This window comes from Martes martes (genome assembly GCF_963455335.1).
Source record: "Martes martes genome assembly, chromosome: 1".
Classification (NCBI taxonomy): domain Eukaryota; kingdom Metazoa; phylum Chordata; class Mammalia; order Carnivora; family Mustelidae; genus Martes; species Martes martes.
The window spans coordinates 1762454-1786099 of record NC_137888.1 but is presented as its reverse complement, the minus strand read 5'-3'; the positions used below and the strand labels follow the sequence as shown (position 1 = coordinate 1786099).

At 58.7% G+C, this 23646-nt stretch overlaps 3 protein-coding genes across 3 annotated transcripts in view; all 3 read right to left on the bottom strand.

Moving 5' to 3' along the window:
* TSPEAR (thrombospondin type laminin G domain and EAR repeats) overlaps nucleotides 1–23646 on the bottom strand; it is a gene marked incomplete at both ends in the record, with an annotated part of 162195 nt that overhangs the window by 17834 nt on the left and 120715 nt on the right. Inside the window, 3 exons of the mRNA XM_080797667.1 lie at nucleotides 1496–1652; nucleotides 2456–2546; nucleotides 4472–4710. Coding sequence (XP_080653793.1) covers nucleotides 1496–1652; nucleotides 2456–2546; nucleotides 4472–4710 — 487 coding nt within the window. The remainder of the gene's footprint in view (nucleotides 1–1495; nucleotides 1653–2455; nucleotides 2547–4471; nucleotides 4711–23646) is intronic.
* On the bottom strand, nucleotides 6632–16412 carry LOC308349460 (uncharacterized protein; the record flags this gene model as incomplete). Its single annotated transcript, XM_080814171.1, is given in 3 exon segments — nucleotides 6632–7474; nucleotides 7476–7545; nucleotides 15787–16412. Coding segments are annotated over 3 exon segments (1539 nt in total).
* On the bottom strand, nucleotides 20600–21539 carry LOC308339241 (uncharacterized protein; the record flags this gene model as incomplete). Its single annotated transcript, XM_080797714.1, has 1 exon — nucleotides 20600–21539. The coding sequence occupies exon 1, from the start codon at nucleotides 21482–21484 to the stop codon at nucleotides 20600–20602; it is 885 nt and encodes a 294-aa protein (XP_080653840.1). The 5' UTR covers nucleotides 21485–21539.

Here is a 23646-nt window from a genome sequence, read left to right as displayed (position 1 = left end):
GCGCTGCTGCCCGCGCTGGGGGCACCTGGGCTCACACGCCTGTCTCCTGCCTCTTGTTCCGAGCTGGAACTGGACAGAAGCGGGAAATTGCCACTGGGCAGGGAAATCATTTTCCTTTGTGTCTCTTCTTTAACAATAAAAGTTATTCAAAATTATACTGTTACTGGGGGTGCCTGGGTGGCTCAGTGGGTTAAACCTCTGCCTTCGGCTCAGGTCATGATCTCAGGGTCCTGGGATCGAGCCCCGCATCGGGCTCTCTGCTCGTTAGGGAGCCTGCTTCCCTCTCTCCCTCTGCCTGCCTCTCTGCCTGCTTGTGATCTCTGTCAAATAAATAAATAAAAATCTTTTAAAAAAATTATACTGTTACTATAAAATTATTCAAAATATCATGGCAATAAATGGCATCAATATGTAGACTAGTTTTTGAAAGATTTATTTATTTTAGAGCAAGACAGAGCAGCAGTGGAGGGGGAGGGGCAGAGGGGGAAGCCGGCTCCCCGCTGAGCAGAGGGCCCGAGGCAGGGCTCGATCCCACGACCCTGAGATCATGACCTGAGCTGAAATCCAGAGCCGGATGCTGAACCGACTGCGCCACCAGGTACCCCAATGTGTAGACTATTAAAGTGCTCCCCAACGTGAACAAATAAAAAGCAGCCGGGGCGGGGGGCCCTGGGCGGCTCCATCGGTCGAGTCCAACTCTTGGTTTCGGCTCAGGCGATGGTCCCAGTGTCCTGGGAACGAGTCCCGTATCCGGCTCCCTGGTCAGCAGGAATCTGCTTCTCCCTCTGCCCCGATGCTCTCTCTCTCTCGTTCCTTCTCTCAAATAAATAAATAAAATCTTTTAAAAAATGGCCGCAGACAAGCTGGTGTTGCTGGGACTTGGGAAACCCAGGCCAGGACTGGATCGTGGGGATGATGTGCTCGGGGCTCCCCTGACTGGTGGAGAGTGAGCCTGAGGCCCAGGACGGGCGGGGCCTGTCTCCCTGCGGAGTGTGCTGGGAGGGGACGTGGCTGCTCCGGGGCAGGGGTGTGGCTTACACAAACCGCCCAGACAGGACCTTTATACCTGGGGAGCACACAAGCACACACTAAAGAGAGCAGGGCAGGGGGCCCTCGGGGTCCCCAGGGGGTGGGGGCTGAGGTGTAGATGGCTGTCAGAGGCGGACGGGGATGAAGACCCCGAGTACGGGTGTGGGAGCAAAGCAGGCAGCAGGTGGGAGTCAGAGGCCCAAGGGAAGGAACGTGACGTTAGGGAACAGCCCCCGGCGTCCCAAGCAGGACCAGCGGTCCCCTGGGGACATCATCCAAGTGGGGTTTGGCGACCACTGGGCAAGCCTCCCGGAGGAAAGGTGGATGATGCTGGCTGGTTTGACGGAGACAGTCGTCTGTTAATTTGATAATCACTCTCCCGTCTGCTCCCAGGGGACGCGGGAAAGCGACGAGGCTCGTGGGGCCACCATCGGTGAAGGGGAGTGGGTGGTGTTGACCTACTAACCATAGGGATATTTTAGCACCTCATTATCTTCTGGCTTCCCTGTGATACCCTGCAGGACAGGAGGGATGGACAGCACGGCCAGCTCGGCCCTCCTGCAGGGACAGAGCCGCGGGGTGGCGTCTGAGCCGGGCAGCAGGACCAGCTGCCTCACCAAGCCCTGCGGAGAGACGGACGGCACGTTCAGAACCTCGTCGCCAGAGCGCCGGGACCCCTGGGCTCAGCCTGTCTGGATCCTGGGGGAGGGGTGCGAATGGGGGTTGGTAGGTCCCTCGACCTCTAGAGCTAGGAGAGGAGAGTCTGCTGATGGGCTGGGGGGCCGGGGAGCCCTGAGAGCAACGGTGGGTAATTGAGTCATGGAAGGGGTTTTTCCCGTGAACTAACCCAGGGTAACTGGGCTGTATTGCTCATTGCTCATCCAACCAGCTGTCCTTTTGTCTGTCCATCCGTCCATCCACCGTATGTCCATCCACGCACCCACCCAAGCATGCCATCCATAAATACTCATCAAGCACCTATCGTGTATCAGACATGGGTCTAGACACAACACAGCACGGAACAAACCCCCTGCACTCACGGAACAAGCTCGCCCGGCTGCGTCTAGGGGAGGGGCAGGTCGTGAGCACCCAGTTGGGCTGAGGGCGGCCGGGGCTGCAGGGGTTGGGTACAAGGCCCATCGTCTCTGAGGGGTGGGGGAAGGCTTCCCACAGACGAGGACACGGAGCCGGGCCCTGAGGGCAGAGGGTGTGAGCTGTGGGGGCCGTGAGGATGTGTGTCAGGAAGAAGGAACGCGGCAAAACGTGCCCGGCCAGTAAGGGGTCCCGGCGTAGCCCAGGGTTCCCTGATCCGCGTGGCACGCAGCCCACCTGTCACTCGGAGCGTGAGGACAGCGGGCCTGCAGGGACGGTCCCTCTGTGAGCACTGGGGCTGGGGCGGGGGGTGGGAAGCCCCTGCCTTACTTACCGTGAACAGGCCTTTGGTCCTCTTCCTGCTGCCGATGAAGAACCGGGCTCCTCGCACTGACAGGCTGGCCGGGAAGGGCACGTCAGCCGTTCTGAAAACATTGGAGGGTGGTTTTAGGGCCGCGGGGTGCGGGGGTGGGGGCGGCCGTGTCACAGCCCATTTATGGAGGAAAGGGCAGGGGGAAGCAGTGCAGGCGAGATACTGGCTTCCCGGGGGCTGTAACAAACACCACGCGCGGCTTCAACAGCGGACGGTCCCCAGCTCCGGGGCCGGAAGGGTGGGTTCCTCTAGCCTCTTGAGCTGCTGGGGGCCTCTGGTACCCCTGGCTTACAGCCCTCGCACCCCTCAGCCTCCGTCTTCGGGCGGCCTTCTCTGAGCCTCTTCTCTTCTTAGAAGGACACTAGACTCTGGATGGGAGGTGTCCAGGACAACCTCAACTGAACTCGATCGCACCCGCAAAGACGCGTCTCCAGGCAAGGTCCTATTCCGGGGTTCTGGCAGACCTCCGTTGGAGGGACGCTCTTTGCCCCAGAGCAAGAGTCGTCCGCACGTGAGGCTGCAGAGTTGTCCGTACAGTGGCTCCCCCGTCTCTCGGGAACCCACCATGGCTCCCACTGGCATTGGGTCCCCAGCCTGCCCACCCCCGCAAGCCTGTGGGGGAGCAGATGGTGTCTGGGAGGGAGGGGTCCTTGCTGGTGACCTGGGAAATGTTGGAAACGTGGCCAGAGCTGGGCTTTGATGTGGACATGGCGGGTGAAGCTTGGGGTTGGAGGGGGAAGGTGGGTGCCTGCTAGAGGGGAGGGTCTGGCTGAGCCTCTGGGGTGGACGGGCCAGGCATGTGCTCTCTCCTCACTGCCTCCTGCATCTCGATGCCGTACCCTCCTGTAAACACACCTGCCCCTTCCAGGCTTGCATACGGCTACAGCGGGCCATGGTGCGGCCGGTTCCCGACCACCATCCCAGAATGCCCCACGTTCCCATCACAGCTCCGATCACAGCGTGCCCTCCGTGCACCTGCGAGGCCTGTGAGGCCTGATCCCAGGGCCCAGATCCCTCCTCGGGCACCCTCGCTGCAGCCCCGGTTCCTTCTGTCCCCTTCCTTGGCCCACGCTCCTCCCCATCACAGAGCTGTCCCCACTGCTGGGTCCCCACCGTCATCGCCCAGTAAAGGCCCTGCTGCACCTGGGGGGCACGGGGGGCACTGGTAATAGAGATGTATTTAAACCAAGTGTGTGAATGCAAGGATTCTTTTCATTATGGACTAAGTGTCCTCTAACAAAGCAGCGTGAGAGTCTACCTATATTTGCAATAATGATAGATTTAATGCAAACAGCACAATTTATGATTAAAAAAAAATAAGAGTGCCCAGCGCCCCTGAGCTCTGCTGGAAGCCGAGGGTGAGGGGGGTCGTCAGCAGCTGGTGGGGCTGTGGGGCCCCCTGCCTCCCTCCCTGGTCCAGCCCAGCACCCAGGGGACGGTGGGACAGGGAAGGCGCGCTGGCCTCTGAGTGCCTGGGGCTGGAGTGGGGCTGGTAGAGGGTCGGTCTGCGTGTTTAGCTGGAGCTGTAGTGGCCGCGCACTCCCTTGGCCCCGACCAGCAAACCGGGTCCTGGGTTGAACGATGTGCTGACACCACAGAGCCGGAGCTGGGCCCGAGTCGGGTGCCGGAGCTCCTGGTGGGTTTGCTCTGTGGGCTTTCGCAACAGTGACCACGCTCTGCGGGCGCGCCCCTCCCCCAAACCCTGCCACACCCAGCGCACCCGGCCTGGGCTCCTGCGTCCGCCCCACCCACCCCGCCTTTCCGGGGGACGGGTTTGGTCCCGGACCCCCATGACCCTGTGTTCCTGCCCCAGGGCGTGGTTCCCAGAGGCTGTCTGCCCACAAGGCCAAGCGCCCACGGTGCACACTGCACAATGCTGGCGTGCCTGGGACAGCCGCCCCGTCCCGCTGCCCTGGGCGCGTCTGGGCAGGCGGCACACAGCCCCGAGACCCCCTCCCCGGGCGTCCCGCTACCTACATGTCCACCGGGAGGCCGCAGTCCGTGGTGAGCGAAAAGGATCCTTCGGACACGGCCAAGACCAGCGTGTGCCACTGGCTGTCCATCAGGGCGGGACTGCGGAAGGTCACCCGGGTTTGCCAGGCGCCCGCCGTGTCCTGGCTGAGGAAGAGGAAGTGCAGCCGGGTGGGCGAGTACCGCAGGCCCAGCAGCAGGGCGTCCGGCTCCTCCGCCAGCACCGTGAACAGGTACTCGTTCTTCTGAAAGACAGGGTGAAGCCGGGAGGTAGGACAGGGGAGTGTGGGGCAGGGGAGGCTGGGCAGGGAGGGTGGGGTGGGGAGGTAGGACAGGGGAGTGGGGCAGGGGAGGGGAGGGTGGGGCAGGGGAGATAGGACAGGGGAGGGTGAGCAGGGGAGGGTGGACAGGGGAGGATGGAGGGGGGTGGGGTGGGGGGAGTGGAGCGGCTGGGCAGGGAGGGTGGGGCAGGGGAGGGGAGGGGAGGGCAGAGCAGGGGAGGGCAGGGCTCCCCGCAGGGCCTACTGCGGTGACCAGGTCTGTGATAAAACCGAACAGCCCCGCTCCCACCCATCAGGACGGCTACTCTCGAACGCGCAGGAGGCGTGCTGGCGAGGTGGTGGGAGATGGGAGATTGGAACGGGGAGTGGAGGCGCGCCCTGGGGGCGGGGGACTGCCACTCGGTGTGGCTGTTGGGGAGAACAGAGGGACGGTCCCTGGAAACCAGCGCAGAACCCAGCGAGCCCTCTCTGGGCCAGAGGCCGATGGAGGGGTGGGTCCCGGGGAGAGGCGCCGCATGGACCCCATCGTCCAAGGCGCTCACGTGCAGAAGCGGCCCAGGGGACCCGTGGTCTGCCCGCGCGAGGCATGGTTACTCAGCCTTGGACATGTCCCAGCGTTCACACCGATGACCCTGGAGCCGTCACACTAAGGGAAGTCAGCCAGTCCTGCAGGACACGGGCCACACGGGTCCCACTTCCGTGAGGGGCCCTGAGCCGCCACGTGCAGACAGAGCATAGAACAGGGGCACGGGGGCTGGGGGAGGAGTGGCCGTGGGGCTCTGCGGGGAGATGGGAAAGTCTGCACCTGGACGGTGGGGACGGCCGTACGACAGTGTGAAGGCCGCACCTCGCCTCCCAGCTCGGACGACTCACACCTGAGCACCCATCAGCGGCGCTCAGGGGCCCCAGCTCCCAGCCCACCGCAGCCGGCAGCCCCAAGCTGGGCACTAGAGCGGGCGTGGAAGCCAGGCTGCAGCGCCTCCGTCTCCTAAAACCACGACCCTGGCCCGGGCCACGATGCCGCGGACATAGTACAAGCCGCCACGGTCCCCGTCTTCGACCTGACACCTCACCCAGGAAAACGCACTTGGCACATGCAGGTCACACGGCCTGTGGTGCTGAGGGGACACGGAGATCCCATCGCTTTCCGGGCTGGGGCGTGGCACCCGGATGCCTTCCACGGCAGGGAGCTCTCTCCCATGTGGCAACTCTCGGGGAGGGGGAGGTGGAACGTGGAAGCCAAGAACCATGTCAGGACGAAATCCTCACGGTGGGGCTGGGGACATGAGACAAGGGGCCGGGAAGGGGCATTGGTGTCACAGCCACGGCCCTGCTGGGACAGGAATCCCCACGTCCCCGGGTTCTGGCTTTGGGCACGCAGGGTCCAGCAGCCCTGGCCTTCCTGGGCAGGGGCGTGCCTCCCACCCCGGGGCCTGCCCTGCGGGATGTCTCAGTCCCCCATTCCTAGAAATGTTCCCGGATGGAAGAGACCAATGTCTGGTCAGACCCCTGGAGCCCCACCCCCATGAGGGTCGGATGAAAGGAAGCAGATGCGCTGGTGAGTGAGTTTATTGGGGTGTCTGAGCAGGCGCCGAGAGGTCGGCAGTTGAGGCCACGGGACCCGAGCCGAGAAACTGGGAGGGTAGGACGGGGGACCCAGAAGGGGTGGAGGCCCCTCCTGGGAGCAGGAGCCCTGGGGAGCAGCGGGGGCAGCGCTCTTGGGAGCTATGAGGTCAAGGTCAGGTCAGCGGAGTGATGCATGGGAGACCCTGTCCTGGGTGTGGGCAGCCACCGAACAGGTCAGGCCCGGACTGAGGGGGGCTGGGAGGACCACCGTCACTGGGTGGGTCCTGAGCCCAGCTGGCCCCGGGGAAGATGGACCCCGTCAGCAGCAGGACTTCTGGGCCGAGGCGGGCGCGCAGCAGGCCTGGCGGGAGCCCACGGGGCGGCAGAGCAGGGACACGCAGGAGGCCCGGCGGCAGCAGCTGGGCTGGCAGGAGGAGGCGGGGGCACAGCAGGAGGAGGCGGGCACGCAGCAGGCGGGCCTGCACACGGGGCGGCAGAGCAGGGACACGCAGGAGGACGGTCTGCAGCAGGACGAGGAGCAGGGGCTGGGCTGGCAGCAGGAGGGGGCCGAGCAGGGGGAGGGCCCGGAGCAGACAGGGGTGCAGCAGACGGGCTTGCAGCAGACGGGGGTGCAGCAGACAGGGGTGCAGCAGACGGGTTTGTAGCAGACAGGGGTGCAGCAGACAGGGGTGCAGCAGACGGGCTGGCAGCAGTCTTCCTGGCAGGGGGAGGAGCTGCAGCAGGAGGGCTGGCAGCTACACTGCTGGCAGCATGAAGAGACTGAGCAGGGGGAGGCCTGGCAGCAGACAGGGGTGCAGCAGACGGGTTTGCAGCAGACAGGGGTGCAGCAGACGGGCTTGCAGCAGACAGACACACAGCAGTCTTCCTGGCAGGGGGAGGAGCTGCAGCAGGAGGGCTGGCAGGAGCTGGTGCAGGCTGGTTGGCAGGGGCTGGACCCACAGCTCGCAGGGGTGCAGATGAGGGTCAGGCAGGAGGGGGCACAGCAGGTGGGGGCACAGCAGGGGGGGGCACAGCAGCTCTCTGGGCAGTCGTCCACCTGCCAGGAGTCGGGGCAGGAGTCACAGGAGCCGGGCAGGCAGACGCGGCTGCCGTAGCTCCGGTCGCTGGAGCAGACGGACAGGGTGGACGCGGCCATGGTGGGGGCGGTGGGGCGGGAGGAGGCTGTGAGTGTGTGAGTGTGAGTGTGAGTGTGTGTGTGAGGTGCTGGGCCGTCTGTCGGCTTTTATACCCGCCGAGGTGTGTGTTGTCCAGCAAGAAGCTCCGTGAGACTTCCCCTTCCTCATTGCTGTTTTGGCTGAGCCCTGGCAGTGCTTATTACCGCCGGTTTATTTACACGAGAGTGTCTGCTTGTAAAATGCCTGTCGTGGTTGAGGACGGGGTTGGACCCTGACTTTGTTTAGGTCTTTAAGCAAACAGCACGGGAACAACCTAGTGTCCTGCAGCCCCGGGCCGGACAGCCTGCCCACCGCGTCCTGCTCTCCGCTGTGGTTTCCCGGGGCGGGGGGCAAGGCCTGCGAATCCCAGTCCCGGGGAGCAGGCAGGACGCAAACCCAGGACAGGTGTGCACGTCAGCTGCCGGCGTCCCCCCACACGGCAGGCTGCACGGTGGCGATCAGGGTTGAGTGGGAAGGCGGACAACATGTCTCAGCCCGGAATGACAGAGAAGGAACGTGGTGAACTTCAGAGGAATGAGGATGCCCTCAAGATCCCGTGTTCACTGCAGGAGATGTCCGGAAAGACGGATCAGCCACCGGGAATGTTTCTCGGAGCAGAGGGCAATGGGGTCTACGGATGTGGGGTTCCGACCAAACGTGGGAGCAGACGGACAGAAATCAGAGCACGTGTCGGCACACGGACGTGCTCTCTCACCGACCTCAACTCCCTAGATGTTTCTGGAGGGGGTGGCATTGGCCTGCGGCTCAGCGAAGACGCGAGACAGGATCTCCCACGTTGGAGGGGTCGGGGTCGGACCAGGCCTCTGTGAAACCGCCCGCGAGCGGCAGGCACAGCCCTTCCCACGCTAGAGCTGTTCTGGAAAACTGCCGCCCGAACCCCGGCCGCGGAAGCATCCCCAGACCAGCGGGTCCAGCAGAGTCAACGCAGAAACAAAGAGAAGGAGGATATAGAAAATAATCAGGAGAAAAAGAAAATCAGCCAAAAGCAGGCCGCAGGTCCTACCATCTTCAGGGAGAGGAATTTCGCCCGCTTGACCCGACAGAGCCAGGCCGCGGCTCACCGTCCTCCCCGCCTCCGTCCAAGCACAACGCACTTGGTGGCGCGCGGCCCCGAGTCCTGGCGGTCGCCCACGCACCGCCCCCAAGCCATGCAGAAGGTCCCCCCTGCTCCCCACCCTAGCAACACCGCCCTTTGCCCCAAACCCCTGCGGCCACCGACTCTCGGTCGCTGCACTTGTGGCTTTTCCAGAATGTTCTATACATACAGGGTGCAGCGCTTGGGGTCTGGGCGCTTTCATTTAGCGGAAGGCGCGTGGGCCGATCCCTCTCTTCCGTCGGAGCGCGGTCCGCCGCGGGCCGGGCCACAGTTCGGTGACTCTGCCGACGCGTGGGGACGTTCCCGTCGCCGCCTGTCTCGGAGGGTTACGAGCGAGAGGGCGGCGGCAGCACCGCGCACCGGTCTCGACCCGGCAGCGGGTTTTTATTCTCCGGGGGAAGCGCGCGGGGCCGGCCTCGCTCAGGCACGTGCAACGAACGATTCTGCCGAGTGTCCGCGCCGTGCCGCGCCCCCACCAGCGGCGCACAGGGCCTCGCCAGCCCCCGAGGTTGCGTTTTTTGGTTCCCTACTGGCCATTCCAACAGGTGTGTGGGGTATCTTCCTGCAGTTTGATTTGCGTCCCCTGATGACTGATGCTGGGTTGAGACTCTTGAATGCGCTTTCTTGCCAAAACGCTTTCCGAAGTGTCTGAATGACGCTGCGTTTCCACCAGCCCTGCGCGCGCCCGTCCCTCCTCCACGCCCCTGCCCGCGCTACCCCGGGTCGGGCTTTGCCGTCGTGGCCATCCTCGGAGGCACGTAAGGGTACCTCCCTGGGGTTTAATTTGCACTTCCCTGACGACTCATGGTGTGAGGTGTCTTTTTTATGTGCGTATTTGCCATCCCCGTGTCTCTTTGGTATTTCTTCAAATGTTCAGGCCCCTTCCTCTTTTAAGGTTTTCTTGACAGTGAATTTTGAGAGCTCTTCATGCATGTCGGATACGAGCGCCGTTGGACTTGAATAAGGCGGGCGTCAGGGCCCCAAGCCCCTCACGTCGAACACTCGCGTGTACAGATGTGTACGCCCCCAGAAACAGAACTGCCCACAGCCTCCTGTCGACCAGAAGTTCTAGGATAACACGGAGTCGATGCACACATACTTGTCTTCTTACAATAAAGTGAACTGGAGAGAAAATGCTCTTAAGAAAATCATCAGAAAGAGAAAACACATGCGCAGTAGGGTACGGATTTACTGGGGAAACCCCCGTGGGAGCGCGCTCGCAGTCCAAACCCGTGCTGCTCGAGGGTGGGCTGCTGCCCTTGGCTCGGATGCAACTTGCGAATATTTTCCGTTATTCAGGCTCTCGACCGTGTTGTTGGAAGAGCAAAACGGTTTAATATGGGCAGAGACCTCTTCATCAATTTTCGTCTTTTTCAGATCATGCTTTCAGTAATAATCCTCAGTACTCTGCCTAACTCAAGGTCACAACAATTTTCTGCTGTTTTCTTCTAAAAGTCTAAAATGTTTACATTTTACATTTAGGGCTATGATCAATTTTTATGAAGTTTTTACACTAAGTGTGACATATGGGTCCTTTTCGGTTTTTTGGATTTGGATGCCCGGTCGTTCCAAGTACACTTCTGTCTCTTGAACTTGCCTTTGCAAGTATCTGGTCAAAAATCAGTTGACTGTATTCGCGAGCGTCTGTGTGTCTATTCTGTTTCCGGATCTGCCTGCTTCTGTTCCTTTGCCAACATCACATTGTCTTGAGTACTGTGGCTTTATAGGAAATCTTGAAGTTGGGTAGTGACGTCCTCCAACTTTGTTCTTCATTTTCAAATGGTTTGGATATTTGAGCTCCTTTCCTATCCAAATAATTTTAGGATTAGCTTGTTCATACTGACAAAAACTGCTACTGGGACATGGTTTGGGATGGGCTTGAGTCTATAGACAAGTCTGGAGCTCACTGATAGAACAATATTCCCACCTGCAAACGTGGTTTAGCTCTCCATTGACAAACGTCTTAAGTTTCTTTTGTCAGTATTTTTATAGTTCTCATTATGTACCTATTCCCTGAGATTTATACCCAAGTTTCCATTATTTATTCTGTTGTAAATCATGCCTTTAAACAAAATTTTTCAATTCTAATGATTTATTGCTATTATATTGAAATGCGATTAATTTTAATTATTTTAGGCTTGCACACTTCAACCTTGCTAAACTCTCTTATATTTCTAGGAGATTTCTGTAGATTCTTGGGGGTTTTCTATGTGGACACTCATGTCCTCTGTGAATACAGACCATTGTATAGTTTCCAATGTGTATGACTTGTATTTCTTTTCTTGCTGGTTGCACAGGCAGGACTTCAGTATGGTGTTGAGTAGGGGCAGTGAGAGAGGACACCTGTATCTTTTTCCTGATCTTGGAGGGAAGCTCTCAGTCTTTTACAATTAAGTATGCTATTGGCTGTAAGTTTTTCACAGATGTCTTTTATCAGGTTAACAGGTTTTCCAATTATTCCTAGTTTACTATAAGCTTTAAAAAAAAAAAATTGAACAGGGGAGAACCCTCCCCAATTCATTCTATGAGGCTTACATTACCCGGATAACAAAGCCAGGAAAACACATGACAAGAACAGAAAACCACAAACAAACATCCCTTACAAACAATCATGCAAAAGTTCTCAACAAATTACCAGCAAACTGAATTCAGCAGCACAGTGAAGGGATTACACACCACGACCACGAAGGACGCGTTTCTGGAATTCAAGGATGGTTCTGCATATGAACATTGGTCCGTATGAAACCCCACGCTACCAGCATAGAGAAAACAGTGCAGGCTCATCTCCGCCCATACCGAAAAAGCGTTTGGCGGTATTTCAGCACGCTTCCGTGATGAAACCACTCAACAGACTAGGAAAAGCAGGAACCACCACAGCATACTACGATATCTGTGTGAAAACCCCTCAGCAGACATCGTACTCAACAGGGAAAGACTGGAAGTGTTTCCTCTAAGATCAGGAACAGGACAGGGATGCCCCCTTTAGCCACTTCTGATCATCCCAGTACTGGAGGTTCCCGGAGAGCAGTTGGACAATGAAGTAAATAGAAGCAGTGTAGCTTGGAAAGAGAGAAGTAAAATCACGCCTGTTCACAGATGTCACGACCTTATGTATAGAAAATCCTAAAGACCGGTTAGCACTAGTAAATGAATTCAGAAAAATGGCTGGAGACAAGGTCAACACACAAAAATCAGTTGCGTTTCTATACACAAACAATGGACACCCCAAAAGGAAATTATAAAAATAATTCCATTTACGATTGCTTCAAAAAAGAATAAAAGAAATTGGCCAAGAAGGGGGAAGTCCCGTACAACGAAAACTATGAAACATTGGTGAAAGACGGTAAAGAAAACATAAATAGTGGAAAGACAGTCCACGTTCGCGGTATGGAAGGCTCAGTGTTGCTAAGATGTCCAGACTACCCAAAGCAATCTACAGACGTAATGCGATCATTATTGAAATCACAATGACGCTATCCATTTGCAACGATGTGGATGGAACTGGAGGGTATTATGTTGAGCAAAATAAGTCAGTCAGAGAAAGACAATTATTATATGATCTCTCTGATTTGAGGAATTTGAGAAACAAGACAGAAGATCACAGGGGAAGGGAGGGAAAAATGGAACAAAACAAAACCAGACAGGGAGACAAAGCCTAAGAGACTCAATCTCAGGAAACAAACTGAGGGTTGCTGGAGGGGAGGGGGGTGGGGGATGGGATGGCTGGGGGATGGACACTGGGGAGGGCATGTGCTATGGTGAGCGCTGTGAACTGTGTAAGACTGATGGATCACAGACCTGTACCCCTGAAGCAAATGATACATTGTATGTTAATTAAAAACAATCACAATGATGTTTTCACAGAAAGATAAAACCACTCACACTCATATAGAATCTTAAGGGACCCTGAATAGCCGAAACAATCCTGAAAATACAAACCTGGAGGAATCACACCTCCTGATTTTGAAACCACAAAGCTACAGTAATCAAAGCAGGATGGTGCCGACGTGAAAACGGGGTCGGGGGGGGGGGCGTAGACCAATGGAATAGACCGGAGTCCGGGAATAAACCACCTTACAGGTCAAATCAGCTTTCACAAGGACACCAAGTCCATTCAATGGAGAAAGGACAGTCTTGTCTTGTCTTTTAAAGATTTTATTTATTTATTTATTTGGGAGAGAGAATGAGTGAGAACATGAGAGGGGAGAGGTCAGAGGGAGAAGCAGACTCCCCACTGAGTGGGGAGCCCGATACGGGACTCCATCCTGGTACTCCAGGATCACGACCTGAGCCAAAGGCAGTTGCTTAACCCACTGAGTCCCCCAGGTGCCCCAGGACAGTCTTTTCCACAAATGGTGCTGGGAAAGCTGATGACCCACGTGCAAAAGAATGAAGGGGACCCCGACGTCACATGACACACAAAAATGAACTCAAAATGGATCCAGATCCTAAATGGAAGACCTAAAACTGTAAAACTATCGGAAGAAAACGCAGGATGAAAGCTTCGCAACATTGGATTTCTCGAGGATTTCCTGGATATGACACCAGCGGCACAGGCAACATAAAAAAACAAAAGAAAACAAAAATTGGACTTCATGAAAATTCTAAATATTTTTGCATCAAAAGACAATACCAATGGAGAATAAAAGGTAACCCAAAGACATGGGAGAAAACATTTGAAAATCATGTTTCAATCAGGGATTAATATCTAAAATGCATGAGAACTCCCAAAACTCAGTAACAAAAAGCCAAACAACCCAATTAAAAATGAGCAAAGGACGTGAAGAGACACAGAAGATGTACAAATGCTGTGACCAACAAGCACATGAAAAGATGCTCAACGTCACTCATTATTAGAGAAACCAAATCCAACTACAATGACAAGCCCCGTACACCCATTATGATAGATACATAGTATATATGATACTTATGTAAATAGAAACAAAATGCGGAGATAGGATATATAATGTATGTAGAAGGAGAAGACATCTTTGTATACGAATATTATATATAAGACTTTATTTATTTATTTATTTGGCAGACAGAGATCACAAGGAGGCAGAGAGGCAGGCAGAGAGAGAGGGGGAAGCCGGCTCCCCGCCGAGCAGAGAGCCCGAAGTGGGGCTTGATCCCAGGACCCTGAGATCACGATCTGAGCTGAAGGCAGAGGCTTAACCCACTGAGCCACCCAGGTGCTCCCCCCCTTTTTAAAAAGATTTTATGTATTTATTTGAGAGAGAGTACAAGCAGGGGGAGGGGCAGAGAGAGAGAGAGAAAGAAGCAGGCACCCCGCTGAGCAGAGAGCCCGATGCGGGGCTTAATCCCAGGACCCTGAGACCATGACTTGAGCCGAAGGCAGAGGCTTAACCCACTGAGCCACCCAGGTGCCCCCCCCTTTTTAAAAGATTTTATGTATTTGAGAGAGAGCACAAGCAGGGGGAGGGGCAGAGAGAGAGAGAAAGAAGCAGGTTCCTTGCCGAGCAGAGAGCCCGAAGCAGGGCTCGATCCCAGGACCCTGAGATCATGACCTGAGCCGAAGGCAGAAGCTTAACCCACTGAGCCACCCAGGCACCCCTGAATATTATATATAATAGATATATTGTAGCAAGGAGAAGATATCACATGTTGATAGTGAGTGGGTAGTGAGCGGGAGCAGGAAATGGTACAGCCGCTGTGGAACTCAATAGGGTGGTTCTTCAAAAAATTAACAGGGGAGTCACCGTACGATCCAGTAAATATACAGGTATATGTTCAAAAGAACCGAAAGCAGGCATTTGAAGAGAAACTTGTTCGGCTGCGTTCACAGCAGCGATATTCACAAGAGCAGAGCCCAGGTGCCCACCGAGGGACAGATAGATGAGCCAAACGCAGGCCGTCCACGCAGGGATCGCAGTCAGCCCTACAAGGGAAGCAGGTCTGACTTCAGCACAGATGAAGCACGACGAGGACATTAGTCACAAAAAGACAGCTACTGCATGATTCCACTGACGTGAGGTATTTCAGAGACAGAAGGTGGAAGGGTGGGCGCCAGGGCCGGGGGCGGGGGGCTGGCGAGGCAGTGTTCGTGGGGACAGGTTTCCTTCTCCCGGGAATGAGTGGAGTCCTGGAGATGGACGGTGGGGACGGTGACACGACACTGAGGTTGTAGCAAGCGCCGCTGAACTGTGCGCTTGAAACTGGTTAGGATGGTAGACGAGGTTATGCGTGTTTGGCATCAAGAAAAACAAATTGAAAAAAGAAAAAAGAAGGAGAAGAAGAGTGCGATCAGGCCGTGAAGAGGCTGGGAGGAAACCCACACACCTGCGGGTGACTGAAAACAGCCGGTCTGAGAAGTCTCCATGCTCTGTGCACGAGGAAGGACCGGGCCAAGGAGACAGGAGACCAGCAGGTGCCACGGCTGCAGGGCAGGGCCAGCTGGGACGTGGGACGTGCACCTTGCTCCTTCCCCTCCCCCCACGCTTGTTCTGTGATCCTCAGGCCCAGGGTCTGACACTCTGACTTCATGGTCTTATGCTCTCAGTTGGTCTGGGGTGGGGGGGGTATCCAGTCCCTGTTTTCCCATCTTGACTGGAGCAGTGCCTCCCCCGCGCCACCACCTTTCTGCTGAATGGGGACCGCCCGTGGGGGGACCCCAGGGGCAGCCTTAGGAAGCCCTGGGCACGCAGGGTCCAGCAGCCCTGGCCTTCCTGGGCCGGGGCGTGCCTCCCACCCCGGGCCCTGCCCTGCGGGATGTCTCAGTCCCCCATTCCTAGAAATGTTCCCGGATGGAAGAGACCAATGTCTGGTCAGACCCCTGGAGCCCCACCCCCATGAGGGTCGGATGAAAGGAAGCAGATGCGCTGGTGAGTGAGTTTATTGGGGTGTCTGAGCAGGCGCCGAGAGGTCGGCAGTTGAGGCCACGGGACCCGAGCCGAGAAACTGGGAGGGTAGGACGGGGGACCCAGAAGGGGTGGAGGCCCCTCCTGGGAGCAGGAGCCCTGGGGAGCAGCGGGGGCAGCGCTCTTGGGAGCTATGAGGTCAAGGTCAGGTCAGCGGAGTGAGGCATGGGAGACCCTGTCCTGGGTGTGGGCAGCCACCGAACAGGTCAGGCCCGGACTGAGGGGGGCTGGGAGGACCACCGTCACTGGGTGGGTCCTGAGCCCAGCTGGCCCCGGGGAAGATGGACCCCGTCAGCAGCAGGACTTCTGGGCCGAGGCGGGCGCGCAGCAGGCCTGGCGGGAGCCCACGGGGCGGCAGAGCAGGGACACGCAGGAGGCCCGGCGGCAGCAGCTGGGCTGGCAGGAGGAGGCGGGGGCACAGCAGGAGGAGGCGGGCACGCAGCAGGCGGGTCTGCACACGGGGCGGCAGAGCAGGGACACGCAGGAGGACGGTCTGCAGCAGGACGAGGAGCAGGGGCTGGGCTGGCAGCAGGAGGAGGGCCCGGAGCAGACGGGGGTGCAGCAGACTGGGGTGCAGCAGACGGGCTTGCAGCAGACGGGGGTGCAGCAGACAGGGGTGCAGCAGATGGGCTGGCAGCAGTCTTCCTGGCAGGGGGAGGAGCTGCAGCAGGAGGGCTGGCAGGAGCTGGTGCAGGCTGGTTGGCAGGGGCTGGACCCACAGCTCGCAGGGGTGCAGATGAGGGTCAGGCAGGAGGGGGCACAGCAGCCGGAGTCACAGCAGGTGGGGGCACAGCAGGGGGGGGCACAGCAGCTCTCTGGGCAGTCGTCCACCTGCCAGGAGTCGGGGCAGGAGTCACAGGAGCCGGGCAGGCAGACGCGGCTGCCGTAGCTCCGGTCGCTGGAGCAGACGGACAGGGTGGACGCGGCCATGGTGGGGGCGGTGGGGCGGGAGGAGGGTGTGAATGTGAGTGTGTGTGTGAGTGTGTGTGTGAGGTGCTCTGGGATGCCAGGGCTTTTATATCCGCCCCCGGGCTGGTGTTGTCCTCACAGGAGACTCACATGTTCCCTTCCTTGTTGGTGTCCCCGCGGGACAGGGAAGCCTCATTAGATGCGTCAGCAGCCTGGGAGGTACGGTGATGCCCGCCGGACTGGGGTCTGGCCCTCGGGAAGCTGGCGGGGGGCCGAGCTGTGGACAAGCCGTTCCACCTGCCGGTGCCCAGGGGAAGTATCTGTCTGACTCTCTGTGGCAGACGGTCATGGTGGACCCTGGTGGGCCGGGTTGTGGCTGTGCTGGTCCACGGGTTATGTCAGAGAAAGATGCTGTCCCAGGAAGGGCCGAGAAGGACGTCGGGGCTCTCAGTAGGGAGGCCCTGTGCTGGTAGGAGCAGTGGGGTCAGTGCACTGAAACCCCTGGTGTTACCAGCAGCCTTTGGGTCGCTGTCCTTTCACACCCGCACCTGGGCTGAGGGGTGGGGTGGGCGACTGTTGGGCGGGAGGGTCCCCGGGCATAGAAGGCCATCCCGGGGGGAGGCAGGTGGCCGGGGTGGGTCTTTCTCTTGCTCTGACAGGAGCGTGATGCCCGCTGCGGTGGGGGAGGGGCTTCTGGCTGTCACGGAAGCAACGCTGACAGTACAGGACAATTCTCAGAGATCTGCATGTTTTCGTGGCATAGACTTGGGGATCTGGACAGTCCCCTGGTATAAGCTCAAGGAGGGACGGTGTCTCACTCTGCAGGCAACCCCATGGCAGCCAGCGCCATCCTCCCATAAACATTGCTGAGTCTCCAGGAGGGATTCGTAAGTGTCCGTCCCGGTGCGTGCTGCTCCGGGCCACACATCCTGACATGTCCACGTACTGGCTACCGTCCCCCAAACCCAGCTCTGACCCAGAGTCTTTTTGTTGGAAGGAGTCGCCGTGCCGTGCACCAGGTCCTTGAGGCAGAACCTTGGCAGCCGCCCAAGTCCTCCCCGCACCACCCGCTCTGCTCAGTGCAGCGTCTTGGCCACTTTTGCGATCTGTCAGCCTGCTGGACACCACATCCTCCCTGTGCCCCGGAGAGCGGCCAGTCCTTTCCCACGCGCACTCCGAATGCGGCCGGAAGGACCTTCCCACGGAACAAATCCCACTGGGACCTCCCGTGACCGCACCGCACGGTGGCGTCCATCAGGCTCTTCAAGACAGACACGCCCGAAGTCGGCCCTCCCGCTGCGAGCCTGGGACCCCGCACCCCAGCTCTGCTAGGCTGTGACTCCGAGAACACCCCACGCCCGTCCTTGTCACTGGCCGTCTGCACACTTTCCCCTGCCCAAAGTTCTTCCCGGGGTATCACCCTCCAGCTGAGCCAAGCCGCCCGCTCCCCAATGGCAAGAGGTCACCCTCCCATCCGCCTGCCGCCTGGCCCCTGTCGTGACCCTCGCCACACAACCCTGGGGCCGCTGCTACGGGCGGTGACCTTGTCTGTCTGGTCGGTCCCAGTGCCCAGCACGGGGTCTCCCGGGTGGGGCTGGTCTGCTCAGCAGGAGAGCGCCAGAGAACCCCTGGGACGGCAGACGTTGACTTTCAGCCCCCACAGGCGGGAGCCTGAGATCAAGGAGTCCGCAGGCCCCACTCCGAGGCCTCTCTCCTCCGCGGGGAGATGTTCCGGCGGGTGCGTCCGGGTCACGCGCGGCTGCCCCAGTGGGCAGGACTGCGTCCTCCTCATCTCACAGGGACACTAGTCAGACTGAGGAAGGGACCACCTGACACAGTCGGAATGTCCGTGTCCCCCCAAACCGTGCACGGTGAACCCTGAACCACGAGGACGACAGTAGTGGGGGGCGGTCGGGCCACGAGGGTTCAGCCTCACGGGGGACCAGCGCTCCCGCAGGCTCCCCCGCTGCTCCCCGCCCTCTCTGCTGCCCCGATGGCTCCTCTCGGGTAACCCGCCGCCCAGAAGCCAAGCCCAGAGCTGAGGAGCTCGGGGCTCAGCGCCGCTCCCTGGCAGAAGCAAACACACGTCTTCTGCGGGAACAAGCCTCCATCAGAGGCCTTGACAAGCCCACAGATGCTTTCCCAGGAAGGACCACGCCCCGCCCCCCCAAAATGACAAGGTGCCAGGAAGCAGGCGCGGTGAACGAGAAGCGGCAGGCGCTCCAGGATGCCGGGCCGGCCGGCCACCACCGCGGACACGCCAACCGCAGCTTCGAAAACACACATCGACAACTGCGGAAATAACGGGTGGGCGTTGAGATCTCTCTGGGGATACGAAACCAAGAAATGCCGGGGAGTGGGGGGCTGGGGTGAGGGCGGGGATGGGCCACCACTCCGGCTCAGCCTTGACACCGTCACAGGGTCTGTCTCGAAGGCAGGGGCTCTGCGGGCTTTCGGGGGCTCTGCAGGGCCGTGTGCGGAGCAGGGCTGCTGGGAGGAGGGGGAGAACCCAGAGAGGCAGGGCTCCCAGGTGGCCCCAGGCAGGGCAGGAGAGGGTGGGTCCGAAGATGACCTGGCTCGGGCAGGGCAGAGGAGGGCAGAGGCCAGGCCCGTGGGTGTGGCCATTCTCGGCTCCAGCTCTCAGGAGGACGGCACAGCTGCAGGACCGGGTTGGAGGGACAGGACACGCCTTGTACCAGACCCGGGGGAGCAGTGTTGCCATCCACGGGGACCCTGGGCCACGGCCAGCCAGCCTCACCGGAGTCACCCTGCAGCCAAGGCTCTGGGCCAGGAACACTCTCCGCCGACTCCTGGTCCTCCTGACCTTGGGTTCCTACGGCACGATGTTGCGAAGCGTGGTTTCCTTCTAATGTGGGTGTGTGAGACCTCCCGGACAAGGCCCTTCCTCCCTGGGGCCATCCACGGCCCAGACAAGGCCTGCACCCTCCAGGGGAGGCGCCTGGGGCCAGCGGGAATCCCTCCTCCCTGTTCTTCCAGTACTTGATTTCCTGAGTTGGGAGCCCAACGGAACCCACCATTCCCAACCCCCTCTCCCCCGGCCATTGGTCCCTGGGATAGTTAACTTTATGCGTCATCTTGGCCAGGCCATCGTGCTCTGTTTTTTTGGTCAGACGCACAAAGACGTTGCTGTGAAGACAGTTTTTAGGTGAAATTAGCATTTAAATCAGCTGGCGGAGTGAAGCGGCCGTCTGCCATTTGACAGGTGGGCCTCACCCAATCAGCTGAAGGACGAAGCAGCAAAGCGGTCCCTCAGGAGGCAGGGAGGCCACCAGCACACGGTCTTCTGACCCCAGTGGCAGCAGCCCTCTCCCGGGAAGCCCGCCTGAGACTTCGGACGCGCCAGCCTCCTCAGGCACGCGAACCCATTCCTCAAAATCCATGTCTCTGTGCACATAGGCACACATCCCGTGGGCGGCTTCTCCGGAGAGCCCTGCCCGACACAGGCTCGGGTCACCCCTGCACACAGCGCTCACACTCCTTCCTATGGAGGGAAGCCCCGCCCCGTGCGGAGGGTCTCTGGAAACTGGCCGCCACCCTCTTGCCCAAAGCCGGTCCTGGAGCGGCCTCCGTGCCTTCCAGGCAGAGTGTTAGTAAACGGGCTCTCCTCCGTCCCTAGCAAAGCTCCACAGCCCTGAGACGTAAGGCTCAGGGGCTGGACAGACGGTGCCCTGCCCCTCACTGGTGAAGGTGTCCAGGGGCACCCAGCAGGGGCACCCAGGGGCCCCCGGGGGGACAGGCTTCTCTGTGCTGGAGCCTGCAGGGGAACGAACACGGCAGAAGGCCAAGCAGGGTGTGCAGGTGGCCAGCCCCGCCCCGGGTGCAGTGGCCCTGGACACAGCCCCGCCCCGTGCAGCATCAGGGCCCTTCCCTGTGGTTGGCCCAAATACGCATTCAAGGCCTTTGGAGAAGGATCGACAATGACTTTATTGATCAACAGACAGGTCACTCACATTGAGCAGGACAAAGTGCCCTCAATCCAGCCAGAATGAAGAGGAGGAGGCTGGGAGGGACATGGCCCGGAGGGAGCTTGGAGATGCCCAGGGAGCCAGCTAGACAGTAAGGAGCAGTCTTGCTTGCTGAGGTGTGTGTTCTGGGTCAGAAGGAGACCCCAGACCGGGGCTCAAGGCTTCAAATATTTTAGACGGAAGTGCGAGCTGGCCCCAGTAGCAGTGGAAGGACGGGCCCCGTCAGCAGCAGGACTTCTGGGCCGAGGCGGGCACGCAGCAGGCCTGGCGGGAGCCCACGGGGCGGCAGAGCAGGGACACGCAGGAGGCCCGGCGGCAGCAGCTGGGCTGGCAGGAGGAGGCGGGGGCACAGCAGGAGGAGGCGGGCACGCAGCAGTTGGGTCTGCACACGGGGCGGCAGAGCAGGGACACGCAGGAGGACGGTCTGCAGCAGGACGAGGAGCAGGGGCTGGGCTGGCAGCAGGAGGGGGCCGAGCAGGGGGAGGGCCCGGAGCAGACAGGGGTGCAGCAGACAGGGGTGCAGCAGACGGGCTTGCAGCAGACAGGGGTGCAGCAGACGGGCTTGCAGCAGACAGGGGTGCAGCAGACAGGAGTGCAGCAGACGGGCTGGCAGCAGTCTTCCTGGCAGGGGGAGGAGCTGCAGCAAGAGGCTTGGCAGCTAGACTGCTGGCAGCAGGAAGAGGCCGAGCAGGGGGAGGTCTGGCAGCAGACAGGGGTGCAGCAGACGGGTTTGCAGCAGACAGGGGTGCAGCAGACGGGCTTGCAGCAGACAGGGGTGCAGCAGACGGGCTTGCAGCAGACAGACACACAGCAGTCTTCCTGGCAGGGGGAGGAGCTGCAGCAGGAGGGCTGGCAGGAGCTGGTGCAGGCTGGTTGGCAGGGGCTGGACCCGCAGCTTGCAGGGGTGCAGATGAGGGTCAGGCAGGAGGCTGGGGCACAGCAGCTGGGGGCGCAGCAGGTGGGGGCACAGCAGGGGGGCTCGCAGCAGCTCTCTGGGCAGTCGTCCACCTGCCAGGAGTCGGGGCAGGAGTCACAGGAGCCGGGCAGGCAGACACGGCAGCCGTAGCTCCGGTCGCTGGAGCAGACGGACAGGGTGGACGCGGCCATGGTGGGGGCGGTGGGGCGGGAGGAGGCTGTGAGTGTGAGTGAGTGTGAGTATGTGACTGTGGGAGGTGCTCAGGCTGCTGACTTTTATACCCACCGTGATGTGTATGTTGTCCCGACGGTAGGCTTAGTGAAGCCTTCCCTTCCTTGTTGGTGTTTAGTGTTGTGATGTGTTCCTGGTGCTGGTTCGCTGTGAGGCTGCTGGCCTGTGAGGCTCCTGAGTGTAGTTCAGCCTATCCTGACCTGTGTTTTTCCCCAGAGGAAAGACAGTAGGAATGCTCTGATGCTTTTGTAGAGAGCAAAGAAATCAGGTGATTTCCTTAAAACAACAAGGGGTTGCCCTTCTACCCTGAGGGGAGAGATGAGGCTGGGGCGCCCTAGAGTTTGGGCTTTGAGCAAAGGGAGAGACGCTCAGCTGGGCCGGCTGTGGGACAGGGGGCACTTTGTGGGTTGGTGCTGCTGGCTGTAGTAGGTGTTGATGGGACATGTGTCTCCCAGGAGTGAGCCCTGGGGCAGGTATGAGGAAAGTGTCCTAGGGACAGAGATGGGCTCACAGAAGGGGCCATGGTAGAGGATGCTGGCTAGCACAGTAGGAAGGACCACGACAGGCAATGGGTTTGCTCCACTGTTTCAGGCCCCAGTACTGAGACCTGTGTGCTGAGGTGGGTACACGCTTCTGGCATGGGCCCTCACGTCCTCATGGACACTTGGTCACTCTCTTCTGCCAAGTCTCTGAAGGGGCAAGGGCAGGACCCTTGGTGATGCTCTGAGCTGCGGGGCTCCGTCCAGGGCTTGTTGGGGGCCAGTGGGCTGCAGGGTTGAAAGTGTCCCTGACCTCTGAGGGGTGGGGCTGGGGGCTGTCCCTGGGGCCACATGATAATCAGTCCTCAGTGGAGCAATGTTATTCTCTGAAAGACATAATGGCTTAAAACCTTCCAAATCTATCTAAAAGCTATAATCCATAGATCTGGAGAGCTCAGTGAACGCCAAATAAGATATGCACAAAAGACCCACAGAGTGCTTAAGACCAAAAAAAAAAAAAAAAAAAAAGTCAATCAAGACTCCTCCATCCAACAGAGCTATGTTTACAAATGAGTCCGAATACATTCCCAGATAAATAAAAACTGAGGGAATGTGATGCTGGCAGTCCCACCTTATAAGACATGCTGTGGGGAGTCCCTTGGGTTGGGAATTCTGATCCGCAGGAGGACTCAGAGCTCGCCAGTCAAGGTGGTCATGTGATTACAACAGACGGGGTGGCCCCAGCTTTCCTCCTTTACTGAGTCTCCTGCGGTTTGCTTTTCTGACTAAAGCAGCTGCCTGCAGCAGGACGCCCAGGCTGCACTGCGGGGCCTGGGGTGTGAGGTGATGTATTCGACAACACAAATGAGGCAGGTGGGAGCAAAGCTGCAGTGGGCGGAGGAAATGACCGCAGATGGCGCCTTGGATCAGAGGGAAATGTCAAGGGAACGAGAGATGATCAAAAGGAGAACCAAAGCTGCAAATACAACACTTGCTTTTCTGTCTTCTCTCAGCTTCTTAGAAGTCGTAAAAGCATATTAGGTAATAATTATAACAATATATCGAGAGGTTTTTAACATCGACAGGCGGAGTGTATGTAACAGCAGGACCGCAAAGGGACAAGAGGGGACGGAGCTCTGTAGGCAAAGGAGCCTGTCTTATGTCCCTGGAATTGACTTAGTGTAAGTCGGAAGCTGATTCTGCCATGTTAAAATAAACATATGGAAGCCCCAGGGCAAAACTAGGAAAAACTAAAAAAAATAGTGAGAAATCATTAAAGAAATAAAAACGCTGCATGCAAAAATATTTGCTAAGCACAAAAGAGCACACCAAAGAAGGACGAGAGGAACACACACGTAAGAGACACGAGACACAGAGGAAGCGAGACAGTGACGTGGCCGGCAAGATCCAGCCACAGCCTATTCACACTACGGACAGCGACGTGTTACGGAAAATCACTGCACGTGCTGGGTTAGCAAATATTAACCATCACTCCTAGGGGAACTAGAGTTAGCTTTCTTTGGGCCCTGATCCCATTTTCATCAACTGATCAATGTGTGTGCCTGGGAAAAACACAGTGTCATCCTTCACTCATGTGTAAAGCTTCTGACACCGGGTGTGTGGGTTTTTCCCATGGACCAGCT